Source organism: Carlito syrichta, unplaced genomic scaffold (assembly GCF_000164805.1).
Source record: "Carlito syrichta isolate Samal-C Ts95f unplaced genomic scaffold, Tarsius_syrichta-2.0.1 Scaffold311678, whole genome shotgun sequence".
NCBI classification, from domain to species: domain Eukaryota; kingdom Metazoa; phylum Chordata; class Mammalia; order Primates; family Tarsiidae; genus Carlito; species Carlito syrichta.
The window spans coordinates 479276-494653 of NW_007255774.1; the positions used below are offsets into that span (position 1 = coordinate 479276).

Sequence of the window (15378 nt, forward strand, 5' to 3'; positions counted from 1 at the left end):
CAGAGTGAGAATTGCAGGCGGTGAGGTCAGAGTGGTCATGGTGGCTGGCTCATGCTCACCCCTTTCTTACACATAGTAGGTGCACAGTAAACACTCATTTCAATGAGTGATTTATGTGTAAAACTAGGAGGAAAAAATAGTGGGGCACTACCCTTTTAGGTTGTAGTTGTTTTTACATTCTAGAAATGGTGACAGAATTAATCATTGTGGGAAAATAGTGGCATTGGAAAAGGCGTTAGTTTGGGAAAACACTTTGACCTAGCCACCGGCCACTATATTGCTTAAAGATGCTGTTCCTCAAAGCCAAGTGTTGATTTTATGTCATTTTTTCATTAAGCTCAGAGTCCCACATCCCCATGTCTGCCCTCTGTGCCTTAGTAGGAAATTCCTCCAAATTCCTGTGCTCTGTATTACTCCAAACCTCATCATTCTTTGTCTAGAAATGTCATGACTTTAATAACAATAGCCAATTTTACTGACTTTTGCCTTTATCTGCTCATTGAAGAATAAAGTCCCCACTTCAATGACTTGGCGTCTTTGATCTTCAAGGCATGTCATTCTTGGTCTGTTTGTGACAGTCACCATGAGTTCTATCTTCCTGTGTTCTTTAACCCGATCCCAGCCTCATCTCATCAATGTTACATTTAAATCCCGCCCACAAATCCTATCCCTGTTATTGCCTTCCATTGGCTTCCCAACTCACTTACAATAAAACACAAACTTCTAACCATGTTCCAAGACCTTGCATGATCTGACCCCTGCCGGTTTCTTTTCTGTGCTCACCACCTCATGGGCATACTGGTCTTCCTTTATCTAACACGCCACATGCATTTCCACCTCAAGAACTTTGCACTTGCTGTACCCTCTACCTGAAATGCACTTTTCCCAGAACTCAACATGACTGGCTCTTTTTGACTATCATGACCCATCTCTTATGGGACCTCCCCAGAAAAGTCTAGCAGGACTGCCCAAGTGAAGGTAATCTATTCTGGTATCTTTCTAACACAGTTTCATTTTCTGTATTTCTTCATGTGTTATGTATTGTCTAACACTTTCATCAGCAAAATAAAATCTACATGAGTGGAGTCTTTTTTTTCTTAAAATGAAAGTTTGTTTGACCAAAGGAGTTGTGAGATGACTGTTGAAGTTCAAAAGAAGACTGAGTCCAAAAGAAGACTGAGCTCTCTGATACAACTTGACATTGAACAAGAGTTGATGGATTTGCATCCACAAGCTAATCTGACAAGATGTAGTACCCCCAGGCTATGGACAAATCTGGGAGTAGACAACTGACAGTATGCAATATACACACCACTTTATTCCACCTGGGAGAGTAGAGTCTTTTATTTACCACTGTGTCTTCAGTACCTAGAATATCAACTAGCACATAATAATCAACAAATGCTTTAAGTTTATGAATGAAAGAGATTGCTCAGAGAGCAGTGTGTGCTATATCACTGTCACCAGTGCTATCATCTCCCATGACACGCTATAATCTGTGTCAAGGAAAGTATTAAAACAACAGATGAGGCTGTGAGTTACGGGGTCAGCATGACTGGTTTTGTCTTTGGCTCTGCAGCTAGCTCTGTGATATTGGGCAGGTTAACTAATTCCTCTCTGCTTCAGTTTTCTGAAGTTGATGTAATGTACCTCATAAGGTTGCTGGGAAAACTAAATAAGAAAAATACATATAAAATACTTAGAATAGTTTAACACATAGTAAGCATGCCAGAAAAAAAATATGAGCCAATAGCCAGGTGTAATGGTTCATACCTGTAATCCCAGTACTTTGGGAGACAGAGGTGAGAGAATTGCCTGAGCTCAGGGGTTCAAGATCAGCATGAGCAACATGGCAAGACCTCATCTCTACAATAAATCATAAAACTAGCCAGGTGTGGTGGCGCATGCCTGTAGTTCCAGCTACTTGGAAAGCTGAGGCAGAAGGATCGCCTGAGCCCAGCAGGTCAAGTCTACAGTGGCCGTGATCATGCCCCTGCACTCCAGCCTGGGTAAAAGAGTGAGAATTTGACTAAAAAAAGAAAGTCATTATATTCTTATTACATTAGTTAGGTTTCTTTCATTTGCAAGTAAAAAGAAAAAGCTTGGGCCGGTTTAAGCAGCAAAGAGGAATTAATTCTATAGGTCTATGAGTGTTTCACAGAACCCAAAGGCAGAGAGGCACTTGGGTCTCAGGAAAAAACTAGAACCAAGAATTGGAAAGTTGTCCATTGGTGCGTGTTCTCACTCTGTCTCGCTTCTTGCTTTTCTTGAAGCTCTGCTCTAGTCTTCTTGTTTTGCATCCAGAGTAATTTCTCCTTCTTTTCAGTCCCTCACTATGGCTCCTGAGCTTACAAGTTACAGACTCAGTCACTCTCAGACGGACAGTTGCAAATTCTGGAAGGTGATGATTGGATTGACCTTCTGGAGTTCGATGTCTGCCCCAGCCATCAGCCAAGCCAGGGAAGGAGATGACGCTTACAAGCACAGCCGCTGTTGGCCACCACTACAATTTCAATGATGGGCTAGTCTCCTGAGAAAGGGCTCCTGCTGGCCTGTGGGCTAGGTGGACATTCTACATGGAGTCCACTGCACGGATCTTCCCAAAGCTGCCCATCCAAGAGGAGGTGGATCAGCTGTGGGTCTTCAGCAGAAGTGGAGAGAATGCCCCATCCTCCCACTGCTTGAGCAAGTCAAGCATCGCTGCCTATACCCAGCAGTCTCACAGAACCACTTCATTTCCTTCCTGAGGACAGTCGCCAAGCTACAGGCCTGGCCTCTCCATGTCTTCATCCTACCCCTGCACCAAACTTTCAGACATCTCCTCCTTACGTTTTCCTTCACGCAGATGGACACAGGCAGACAGAAGGCTGTGGTTGTCGGTTTCATCACTTCCTCACACTCTTCTCTGCCATTCCACCCCACCCATAGCCTGTGTTTTCATGTCTAGAAAAGGTTTCCGCCCAAATCACTTAAAACCGAGAACACTCGTGCTTTGACTGCTGATTTTATTGCAGAACTTTAGGTAGGGGCAAGATGTCCTAAGCAAGGGAAACTGTGCAGAAGCCGCGGGAATGGAGATCAGGTCAGGCTCATGCCCAGTTGCAACAGTCACAGCTGGTGTCGAAGACAAGCCCGGCCTGGCAGTTCTGCTGGTACGTGACTCCATTCAGGCAGTGCCAGAAGGCGTTTCTGTTATTGGCCACGGGATAGAGGCCGTTGGCTTTGCCAGCACAGAATCCACTGCCTCCAGTGCTGCCTCCAGGGCTGCCACTCCCGCTCCCACTGCCACTTCCGCTGCCACTGCTGGGAGCTGCAGTTATTGGCTCAATGGGCTGAGCGGGGGCTGTGCAACCTGAAACAATATAGCACACAGAGCTGGCTAGTGGGCCTGACAGGGTCTCCAAGCTTGGCCTAGGTAGAGGTGAAGAGCACATCTGGAGGTGGGGTGCAGCCCTGAACCCTGCAACTGAGATCAGAAGGTAGGTCCATATTCAGGAATTAGGTAAGGCTATCGTGTCAAGACAGCCTGGCTTTTAATTTTTAAAAGGTTGCTCTCCCCTTCTATCTAAATTCATTCAAAGAACATGTACTGTCCGGGCACAGAGGCTCACACCTGTAATTTCAGCACTTTGGGAGGCCGAGGCAACTTGGCAAGATCTTGTCTCTACAGTATATCAAAAAATTAGCTGGGCAGGGTGGTTGCATGCCTGTGGTTCCAGCCGCTTAGAAGACTGAGGCAGAAGGATCACCTGAGCCCAGCAGGTCAAGGCTGCAGTAGCCATGAGCGAGTGTGTGACTGCACTCCAGCCTGGGCAACGGAGTGAGACTCCGACTGAAAACAACAACAATAAACATTTACTAAGCACTTAGTGTATGCAAAATACTCTTCTAGGATCGCCTGGACCCTGCAACTGAGATCAGAAGGTAGCTCCATATTCAGGAATTAGGTAAGGCTATCGTGTCAAGATAGCCTGGCTTTTAATTTTAAAAAGGTTGCTCTCCCCTTTTATCTAAATTCATTCAAAGAACATGTACTGTCCGGGCACAGTGGTGGTGTACAAATAAACTCTTGGAAACAAGAAGTTAATACGTCCACTGAATTACATATTAGAGATAGGTAAGCATGGGTGAGGGTTTCTTGTTAAAGTTCCCCAAGTGGACTGGGAGAGACTTTGAATAAAAGATTTTTAGATAAGTAGATGCTTATTGAAGGTCAGCATACTTTCTTGAGGCTCTTCCACACCATTAAGACTTAGGGGAAACTGTTAAGAACACAAAATTCCTGACATGAAAGTTCAAGGGCAGGAAGGATGCAGGACCTTTCTCTCACCTGGGCAAGAGCAGGTGAGGTGAAATGGGAAGAGAATCCCTGGGCAATGGGGGTGGGCAGATGTCAGGGATACCTTTTGAGTTGGAGAAGGAACGTTCATGCACCTGGGTATCCCTTTGCTGCTACTTACTTGCACTTTGCAGGCCGAGGGCCTTCTTCAGGGTGGAGATCAGGGGAAACTTGCCCTGGTTGCAGAAAGTGCCAGTGAAGTCATCCAGATCGATGGCCCACACCATGGCGCCTCCAAAGTTGTTCTGCTTAAGCCACTGGGCCTGTTTAAGGAGAGAGGAGAACGGGAGTCATTTGATTTCCTGGGACTCCGGACTGGGACCTCAGCATGTCTGAAGGGCTGACCTTACCTTGATATTGAAACTCTTGACGTTGTCATAGCCAACCCACTCGTTGCCCTGATAGGCATAGGGCACATCCTGGGGGGCATCCCATGCCTCAGTGGCTCCATTTTTCAGGAAGGTACAGATCTTTAGAAAGCCAAGAGATTCAGGTCTTTAAAATATTACTCCCATGAAGAAAACCATGTCTATTTTTTTTTTTCATGTCTCCAGTTGGGGTTTTCCTCAATTTTCGAGTTATGGATTTTTTATTTGCAGTACAGAGGATCAAGTTGCTTTTCAGATACTCATATGCTGTCCCTACTCTTAGTGCTTGATTTTTCGGAACCCACAGTAGTACGAGAAGTATATTTATTTTATTCTCTCTGTGTTAATGCAAATAACCTTTAAAAGGTGGTCCATTGCCTGAAGGGATACTGTGCATTATTAAATACTCTTCATTTGGATTAGGCAAATGAACAGGGCATTTAAACATTTTAAGGAGCTGGAGTGACACTCCGTGCTTAAAGCAGGTAGGTAGTAGACAGACTGAACATTCAAGATTTTAGTGGATTCTAGTCCTAAGGCGACAACTCGGCATAGCACATGAAATTTACAGAGTACTGTTCAACCCAACCTTCCTACCTCATAGTAAGCCCAGAACCCAGACTGCCTGGTGTAGGGCCCAGCAGGACCAGCGCCAGAGGTAGGGGCACCAATTCCAGTGTTGGACGGGTCACTCAGGATGAAGGTGTGTCCATAGGCAGGGAATCCAACGATGAGCTTCTCAGCCGGGGCCCCGTTGTCCTTCCAGTAGTTCATGGCGTAATCCTGCAATGGCAGTGGGTTAGCCACAGGTCCCAAGCAGGTGATGGCTCAGTGCTTAGTTATGTTAGTTTCCTGTTATAACAGGCAAAACTGTATGATATTAATGACAGATGGATTCGTTAGCATTAAAAAAAAACTTCAGATGAACTTGTAGTTAACGAGATATGATCAACAGCTTTAAGAGGACAATTGTCTAAGTGAGACATTTGCAGAATTTATGTTTATTTTGTCTCCGAATCTTCATGTGATTTATGTCATCCTCTCTGGTCTGCATTTGCATGTATGTGCAGGGACTCACCACATTGAGGAAGGCATTGCTGCCGGTGTCAGTTGGGTACTTGTAGAGGGGGCTGTTCTCTCCGGTGTAGCCCTCCCAGGAGCCATGGAGGTCATAGGTCATGACATGGATGTAGTCTAGGTACCTGAGGTCGGGTAAAGGATTCAATTATCCGATGGTCATTTCCCATACCTGTGCGGGCAAAAGACACCACTTCCAACGCCTCCTAAACAGAGTCCCTAGACAGTAAGACAAAAGAACAAGGACAAGTCTGGTCTGCCTAAGTGACACCTCCAGGAGTTTGAGGATAAGGCGCATCACTCACTGGGACAGCTGGGAGATCTCATAGCCAGACTGGATGTTGGAGATGCCAGCAGCTACGGCGGCGGTGACCATCAGCCTGGGCTTGTTGATCTGCTTGGCCTCCTGCTCAAAAGCTTCATGCATTTCCTACAGAATAATAAGGTATAATAGGGCATCTATGAAGCTGGTCTCAGTTCCTTAAATATTAATAAATATATGTATGTGTAACGCTTTCATTTTAAAATTGCTTTCACACACTGTGTCTTGCTTAGGCTCTCAATATCCCAATAAAGTAGATAGTACAGATACTATTGGTCAATGTCATAGCTCTCTAATATGCATAAAGTTTAGGAAATTTTACCAAAGTCCCACAGTAAGTTAGTAGCCAGGTCATGCCCAGAACCCAGGTCCCACATGACCATCAGAACTCCATTTTTATCCCTACATTTTAAAGCTATACTTGCTGCAGTACTTTACATCTACCAGTATAGAAACTTGCTTCCATGTGTTTAACAGATTAAATACTTTATAGGACTGACATCCCATCAGATGAAATGCTGAATTGGCCAGGAGGGAAAGTGGTAGCGGCCAGATGATAAATTCCCATCCAATGCTATAGGTTAATCCACCTGTATTCTGTGTGACTCTCATCTCATCTGTTATACCAGGCTCAGTTCTTATTATTGCATTCTTGGGATATGCCAGAGTATGTTCTAGTGAAGAGTGGCTCTGAAAATCATCACGTGGTTACACGTTGAAGGAACTAGTATATTTAAATGGAAGAGGAGAAATTATAGGCAGGACATTATAATTGTCTTCAAATATTAAGCTTATATATTGCAAAAGGTACTGCCTTACTCTGTTTCTTCAGTGGGCAGAACTAGAACTAATTACTAGAAGTTATAAATTATGCCTGGAGGCATGTTTTGGCTAAGGATAGAGATGTTCTTTCCGATCATGAGAGTGGTTCAACAAATAATTAAATTGACTTTTCACCTAGTGTGTTACTTAACAATTCAGAGACTGACTGATGATCTGGTATATGCAGTAGCATAGAAAATAATGTCTTGGGAGAGAGTAAATCTAAGAAGCACTCTTGGTCCTTGTTTTTTCTTATTCCATTCACTTTTCCTTGGTGACCTCTGAATTATCTCCTTTGACTGATTACTTCAGTATAGTATATCAAGTCAAGTTCTTTGTCCTGAACTCCAGAATGACATTTATCAGATGCCTATGGGGCATTCCTTTAGGATGTCTTACAGATACCTCTTGTTCATCATGTTCAAAGCAAAACGAATCAGTCCTTCTTCTTATTTCAAAGCTACACTTCTTCTAGTATTTACCATCTTAGTTCATAGCACCACAACCAAACCAGTTCTCCAAGTCAGAAACCTGGGAGTCCTCTCTTTTTTCCACTTCCAGGTATCTTACAAATCCTAATGATTCTATCCTCTTGATATCCCTCATATACATCCCTTCCTCCCTTCGTGTTAGAGCCTTGGTTGGGGCTCTAATTCATCTCTTGCTTGATTTATTGCAATAACCTCCAAATCCTATCTCTGCCTTCTTACCTCCTAGTTTATCCTCCATGGTTAAAGCCGGTTCTCCACTATTTCAAGTCCTTCAAAGCTGCCTTGTTGCCTTGAGGGTAAAGTCCAAGTTCCTTAACATAAAAGTCCACACAGGATCTGATTCTCATCACCCATGCAGCTTCACAATCCATCACTCACTTGCTCACACATATCTGTGCCATTTATGCCATCACCATTCTCACTCAATTTGTTAAAGCAAGGTTCTTTAAAGTCTGAGCTCAAACATCACTTTCTCTTAGAAATGCTTTCTGATCCTATCCCAGAGCAAAGAAAATGACCAGTCCTTCTTTCTGTATTATTTTTGTACTCTGCAGACCTCTATCATGGCATTTATTAAAATGTCTTACAATTGTTAGTTTTCAGTCTTCCACCTCAGACTGTATGTTCTTTAAAGCCAAGGATTGTGTCTTACTCTTATTTTTAACTTGACACCTAACTCAGTGTATAGCACAGAGTATTTGCTCAGCAATAATGAGCAGTCTAGTGTAATGGCTGGAAGCAGTGGTCTCTGTGACAAGACTACATGGGTAGTTATGATGCCTACCAGTTATATGATCTTAGGCAAGTTACTTAAACCTTCTCTGTACCTTAGTTTCCGCATATGTAAAATAAAGGTTATAACATGTATAGTACCTATATCATAGAGTAGATGTGTGAAATGAGTTATGGTTCTTAAAGCAGCATGTAGAGTAGTACCTGGCATATAGCACACATGTTGTTGTTTTCATTTAATGTTTGTTGGAGAAATGTATGACAGCTAAGAATCTTTGTAATACTAAGATTCTATAATTCTAAATCTAAGTTCAGTTTTCTCCTTGGACAGAAAGCCTTTAGATCTTCTTGGACAAAAGAAGGTTACTTTCTTCCTCACCTGGACCAGGACAGTGAAGAGATGCTTGTCCTGAGGAGTGCTCCCACGAGAGCCTGGGTACTCCCAGTCAAAGTCCAGCCCGTCAAACTCATACTGGCGCAGGAATTTGATGACCGAGGCTATGAAGGTCTGGCGGTTCTCAGGAGTGGACACCATGGCAGTGAAACTAGGGAGACACAAATAGGCGGGGTGAGACCTTGGTGTCCCCAACATTGAGTAAAATCAAGCTCTTAATTTCTGCCTCAGAGCCCTTCACCAGGACCCACAGATGAGATTAAAACATGCTCCTGGTTTCCCGCTCTTCTGTTATAATCACTACTCTTCCCAGCCCTGGTATCTCAACGTTCCCTTGATTTTGTTATCCCCCCAACTCTGATCTTTCTCCCAAGTTTTCCTTGTTTCCTTGAACACTCGCCTAACCCAACTCACGATGTTCTTTCTGCAATTAGTTCCCCAAGTTTATGTGACTTCAAATAAATCTTGCTTATTTGCATTCTCTTTCCCTTTCCTAGGAGGTGCATGGATAGATGCACCATAATGCCCTCCTCAGAGTTTGTATTCTTGAAATACTTTAAAAGAGGTTGTTTTGGAACCTCAATAACTAAACTTCTGTGGAGAGTAGTCTGTGAATATCTACCCAAATTTAAATATATGAAATAAATATATTAATATTGAGGTTCTGATGTCTCAATTTATTGAGTTAGCGTATTTGTTTAATGTACATCCCTAATACTCTGTCTGCGATTGTAAAGTCTAAAGGGACAGGGATCACACTGGGCTGACTTGTTTTCAGCGGCAAATGGACAACGGGCTCTCCCTAGAAGACTTACGGGGCAGTCCCAAAGTTCCAGCCTCCAATGGCCAGGAGAGTTTTCAGCTGGCTGTTCCTGTAAAGCAAAGAATTTTTTTTTAAGTTCAAAATTCACAAGTCTCTCTTTTTAAAATAAGATTTCTTTAGTGTTGGGCCTGCTCAGATACTTCTGTGTTGCCTTGTTACGATGGGCTATTTTATAGAACAATACTTCTCTACTACTAAAAACTTGCTTTATGAAAATTCTTTGTGTTCCTGTCATAACTGCATTCAGAGTTTCTTAGGGAAATCTAAACTGTGAAACTGGTGTTGTTTTCTTTTCTTTTCTTTTTTTTTTAAAGAATGTATTGGCAATATTTTTGATACATATAACTTACAAGCACACATAGCTCATGTAGAGTGTAATTACTTTCTCAGCCTCTGTGACAAGTAATGTAAATTAATTGGCTTGTAATTACACACATTCTCTGGATTAGAGGTTTTCATACATCAGTTTACATAAGAATTAAGTGCAAGGATTGTGAGAGGACAACATTAAAATTCCAGGTTTATCACCCCTTCCCTCGAGATTCTGATTCAGCTGGATTGGGGTAGGGACTGGCAGTTTTACCAAGTGCCCCAGGTGATTTTGATACAAGTAGCCAATGAGTCACACTTCAAGAAACGCTGCTGTGTAGGAGTTTATTTACTCTTAGGCTTGATTGCTTAAATTCTCGTAGTTGCATTCATAATAGTGCCATTATCGATGGTAGCAATCACCTGTAGTTTTTCCTTCTTTTAGATACAACTAAACGGAACAAATCTGTTAATTAAAAGATACCGGAGTTTGGCTTGTTTCTGCACAAAAGAGAACTCTATTAAAATACAGAAAAACTTTCTGATTTGGGTGGTCAATGACAGCTAATTTTTAATATCATCTACCTCCTGCTCCCTGAGGGGAGTCACTAAAATGTCTGGTCTTATAGTTTCCTGGGTCATAAAAAAGACAGGGAAAGAAAGTAACAGAACTAATATTTTTTTTAATACCGACTAGAGCTGGCAAGTGCTGTGCTGTCTTTATTCTTTACATTTTAAGTGTGGTTCCTGGGAGCAGATGCTTAGCATCATCTGAGGGCCAGGAGCCTTGTTAGATATGAAGCATCCTATCCACAAGCAGAAGAATGAGAGTAGATCCTTATCTCATATGATATACAAAAATCAACTCAAAGTGGATTAAAGACTTAAATGTAAGACCCAAAACTACTAAAAGAAAACATGGGGAAAAACTCCATGACATTGGTCAGGGCAAAGATTTTTTGGATATTGACCCTGAAAGTACAGCAACAAAAGCAAAAATAGACAAATGGGATTGCATCAATCTAAAAAACTTCTGCATAGTAAAGAAAACAGCAGAGTTAAGAGACAACCTATGAAATGAGAATAATTTTTATTTCATTTACTTTTTTTTAGAAAAAATAGTTTTAAACCGTATGTCTAATAAGGGGTGAGTTTCCAAAATATATAAGAAACTTACAGAACTCAGTCATGAGAAAACAAATAACCCAACTAAAAAAATAATCAGGGATTTAAGTAGACATTTCTCAAAGAAGACATGCAAGTGGCTGACAGGCATACGAAAAAATGCCCAATACGAATCAAAACCATAATGAGACATTACTCACTCCAGTTAGAATTGCTATTACCAAAAGGACAAAAGGTACCAAGTGCTGGAGGAGACGTGGAAAAAAGGGAACTCTTGCACACTGTCAGTGGCAATGTAAAATCAGTAATCCATTATGGAAAACAATATAGAGGTTCCTCAAAAAATTAAAAATAGAACTACCATATGACCTAGCAATTTCACTGCTGGGTTTATATCTAAAGGAAATGAAATATTCATACGCCCATGTTCATTGCAGCACTATTCACAAAAGCCAAGATGTGGAATCTACCCAAGAGCCCATCAACAGATGATGATAATGATAATGTAGTGTATGTACATCATAAATACTATTCAGCCTTAAAAAAGCAGGCAATCTTGTCACCGGCAACAACATGGATATACCTGGAGGACATTATGTTAAGTGAAATCAACCAGACACAGAAAGACAACTACTGCATGATCTCATTTATAAATGGAATCTTAAAAAGTTGAACTCATAGAAGTAAAGAGTACAATGGTGGTTACTAGGGGTTGAAGGTTGGGGGAATGTTGGTCAAAGGATATAAAATTTCATTTAGAAAGGAGGAATAAGTTCAAGAGATCTATTGTAGGGCATGGTCACTATAGTTAATAATGTGTTGTCATTTTGAAAAGGGTTAGTAGAGATTTTAAGTGTTCTTGACACAGAACGGGGGACCCCCCAAAGTTGGGATCCAGCCCAAGAAGCCCAGTGGTTCTTGGCTTCACACAGGAAATAATTCAAGAGTGAACTGACAAAGTAAAGCAAAAGTAAGTCTATTAAAAGAAAAGAGAAACAGAAAGAAGCCTACTCTGTAAGCAAAGCAGCCCCATAGATTACTGAAAGCAAGTTTATAGATGGACAGAGAGCAGGCTACTTCACAGGCCCCTCTATGGGAAGAACAGAAGTCATATAAATCTCTGGGTTTTTATTTGAATAGCTATCTCTTGGTTACATATCATGCAAGGGGTGGAATATTCATGAGTTTCTTGGGAAAGAGTTGGCGATTTCTAAGAACTGGGGCTCCTCCCAGTTTACTATAAATGGGTAGAGTCAGAACTGCCATGGAACTGGACAGTGTGTCATTTAACATGTTAATGTATTATAATGAGTGTACAATAAGGGGCAAACTTGGGTAGAGGGCAAATTAGTTGCTATCTTGGTTTTAGCTGACTCTAACCAGTTTTCAACCGCATCCTGTTTTTCCTCTGTGGGAGCTCAGAAAACGAGGCCATCTACTTCTCTAGGGAAACCGTCTCAGTCACCAGCCTTGAAAAGTTCGCCTTGTTGTTTATCCTAGGAAGCTAATCCTGCTGAATTTCTATCTCATTCTCCTCAGAAAAAAATGCTATGGATGTGTGGTAATGCATATATTAATGGTTCAATTGAGCCATTCCACAATGGACATTTCAAAACATCATATTGTACATGATAAATATGTACAATTTTTGTCAATTAAAGAAGAAAAACAAAATAGAGAGTCTTGGTCCCCACCTCAGATCCATTGATTCTGAACTACATTTTAAGAAGCATTAATGTTTGAGAAGTACTGAAGCAGGAGATATCAAATTAAATTTCTCTGCTCTCCCCTTACTTGTTTTTGAGGCCATTGAAAGCTTGGTAGAGAGTCACATCATTCCATTCGATGGTGGCGATCTCGTTGTTCCGCATCCCAGCAAAGGCATAGATCAGGTGAGTACAGAGGCAGGGGTCGATGTCATCAGGCTTGAAGCGCCCCAGGCCGGGCCGGTACTGGGCCCAGTTGGTGAAGTAGCATGTCAGCTCGTAGGCAGAGCCTGTGGGGAGTAAGAAAGAAGGAAAAGGGCCTGATTCAGGAGCCAAGGAAATGTGCTGAGAGTTTTGGCCCTACCTCTGTTTACCTTCCTGTGCCTCAGATGCCTAATATCTGTTTGTAGGTGATTGGTATGGACACTCTTGAGATGAGTCCAAAGATTCTAACTCAGACCTAGTCATTGACTTGGAGTTGGTTATTTTTAACTTTGACGTAGTCATTTTGGGATCTTGGATAAACCTAGGAACCTTCTAAGAAAAGATACCTGATAGTCCCATGAAGCCAAGTGAACAGAAGTTTATAACTCAGAGGGTCAAGCTGAAGAAGATAGTACTGACAGTATATCCAAAACAGCAGAGTTCCCCAAATTCAAACCCATCTGTCTGTGAAGTAAATAGCAGCTCAGTTTCCATTGATCTATCTCTATCTATCTATTTATCTAGTCTAGTCTATCATCTATCTATCTATCATCTATGTATGTATCTATGTATCTATCTATCTATCTATCAACATATATAAAAGCAATACTGAAATATTTAAAACTCACATATATATTAAGCAGATAATTGAGTTATGAATAATTTATAGAGATTTGAGATTTACGGTAGGGAAAGATGTCAATGTAAAGCACAGTCTATGACTTACCCAGCTGAGCATTCAGCAGAAGGGTTAGACCTAGACAGAAAGAAAAAACATGTTCTTTGAACCAATGGTCTGTACCCTGTAGAATCTAGTTCTGAAGTGCTGGGTACCTGCCTATTTGCCACAGATTGTTATAGCCCAAGTGAATCTTAGTGGTTATGCATTTCAGTGAATATGACAATGATCTACTTTTTCCCCTTGGTCAAAAATGGCCTTCATGCCTTTCTCTTCCATCTTCCATGTCAGAAATAAATATTACTGGATGCAGAATCTGAAGTCTACAATCTATGCAAGATAAATTTACTGAAATTACCTAATTCCTCTCAATGTCTGTACCTCCATCTATACCTCACCTCCCTGAGCTGGGATGAGTACAGCCTTCCAACAGACAAGACGTCTTCTAAATCAGAGAATTCAGTATCTCCTGGGGCCTTGGAAGTTTTTTTTGGAACCGTGCTCAGAAGCCCTTACAGGAGGAGAGAAGAACTAGGTAAGACTCCAGATGTCTCTCCCTGGTTTCCTCCAGAGCACTTCTGCCCTGATTGTTTTATAAATTGTGCTCGACGTTTAATTTAGAAAAAGTCTGAAGCTTTAAATAATTTGTAAACCCTACCTTTAGAGCCACTAATAAATTCTAGGTATGACCTGGCTCTAAACAGCTTACTGAATCAAACTTTTTGAAGAATAAAACTTCTTTATTTCTTTTTTTTTGAGTTGGGGTCTTACTCTGTCACTCAGGCTGGAGTGCAGTCACAAGATCATGGCTCACTGCAGCCTTGAACTCTCAGACTCAGGAGATCCTCCTGCCTCAGCCTTTGGAGCAGCCAGGACTACAGACATGATGTACTACCATGCCTGGCTAATTTTTTTGTTTTTGTTTTTAGAGATGAGATCTCAGTCTATTGCCTAGGTTGTACTCCGCCATGGCCTCCCAAAGTGCTGTGATTACAGATGTGAGCCACTGCATCTGGACAGGATGAATGTATTTCTAACAGAGACATTTTTATGGTATATCATCAACTCAGTGGCATAATAGAGAATAAAAGAGAAGTAACCCTGTAAACAGTAAAACAAAGACAACTTGTATAACTCCAACTCAGTTCCTCTGATTTTTATCTCTTGAAAAAGCCAGTGCAAGGACACAAGCATGTAAATAAGCATCATACCAAGCAAAATAAAGTGGCGCAGGAAGATGAGTGGAGAAAAAGGAATGACCAAGCAAAAGGTGAAAGAGCAAGACAACGTTGGAAGAGAAAGAGCCTTCCTTTTAGGACCATGCCTGAAGGGTAAATGAAGGTAGAAATATTACCAGCATTCTTTGAGGTTATGAGAACAAGAGGCAGACTGATTTGTATATGACAGGATTCTCCTGAAAATTTGAAATGATGCAAGAAGAACGAAAAAGCACAAAGAGGTAGGGTGAAGACCACTTCGTGGCTGTCAGATCCTGAGAGAGAAAAGGGCCAGGTAAGGTCAGAAACCCACCTGTGAGGAGAACAAGCTTTGCCATGGTTGCCTTCAGTACTACTGCGGCGGAGCCCAGATTGGGTTTTTATACCTTCTGAGTTCCTGGTTATCATGAGGGCTTCCAAATGGAGAGCATTTGATCCCAGTGTGTATGTAGTGAATCAACTAAATCAACAGATCTTCTCTCCTGCAAACACTACTCTCTGGACCGCCAACCCACACTCTCTCACCGCCACCTTCCTTGTCCTATAAGGAGAGAACAATGTCATGTCTCCTAATAGCGTGGTAGAGACCATCCCTATGGAAAGCACCAGTTTAATAGCTTTTTTGGCAGTTCCCAGGACTGATAAACATCTGATTAGATACTGTAGTTAGGTTTTATGTTGTGGACATTTCGTGCCTGGCGTGAAAAGCATGTCTTCATTGAAAAGTAAATAATAAAAACCCTTGGAAGTTATTAGCTGATCTTAAGTCT

General features: G+C 41.7%; 1 protein-coding gene across 2 annotated transcripts; it reads right to left on the reverse strand.

Moving 5' to 3' along the window:
• Window positions 1-2988: 2988 nt before the first annotated feature.
• Window positions 2989-14946, reverse strand: CHIA (chitinase, acidic). 2 transcript variants are annotated; one of them, XM_008068926.1, is made up of 11 exons: window positions 14922-14946; window positions 13440-13469; window positions 12597-12798; window positions 9361-9417; window positions 8531-8696; window positions 6090-6214; window positions 5786-5909; window positions 5305-5490; window positions 4690-4809; window positions 4461-4602; window positions 2989-3352 (listed from the first exon to the last, which is right to left on the reverse strand). In XM_008068926.1, the coding sequence occupies exons 1-11, from the start codon at window positions 14944-14946 to the stop codon at window positions 3090-3092; spliced, it is 1440 nt and encodes a 479-aa protein (XP_008067117.1). In that variant the 3' UTR covers window positions 2989-3089. The 2 variants fall into 2 exon arrangements, with proteins under 2 accessions (XP_008067117.1, XP_008067118.1); XM_008068927.1 differs by lacking the exons at window positions 8531-8696; window positions 12597-12798; window positions 13440-13469; window positions 14922-14946.
• Between the last annotated feature and the right edge of the window lie 432 nt (window positions 14947-15378).

Bases quoted from the DNA above. Each gene is read 5' to 3' on its own strand.
- CHIA (XM_008068926.1), bottom strand. From the start codon at position 14,946: ATGGCAAAGCTTGTTCTCCTCACAG. The intron at 8,697-9,360 runs GTAAGTCTTCTA...GTGTCTCCCTAG, and splicing joins TGGAACTTTGGGACTGCCCC to TTTCACTGCCATGGTGTCCA. The intron at 5,491-5,785 runs GTGAGTCCCTGC...CTGCCATTGCAG, and splicing joins GCAATGCCTTCCTCAATGTG to GATTACGCCATGAACTACTG.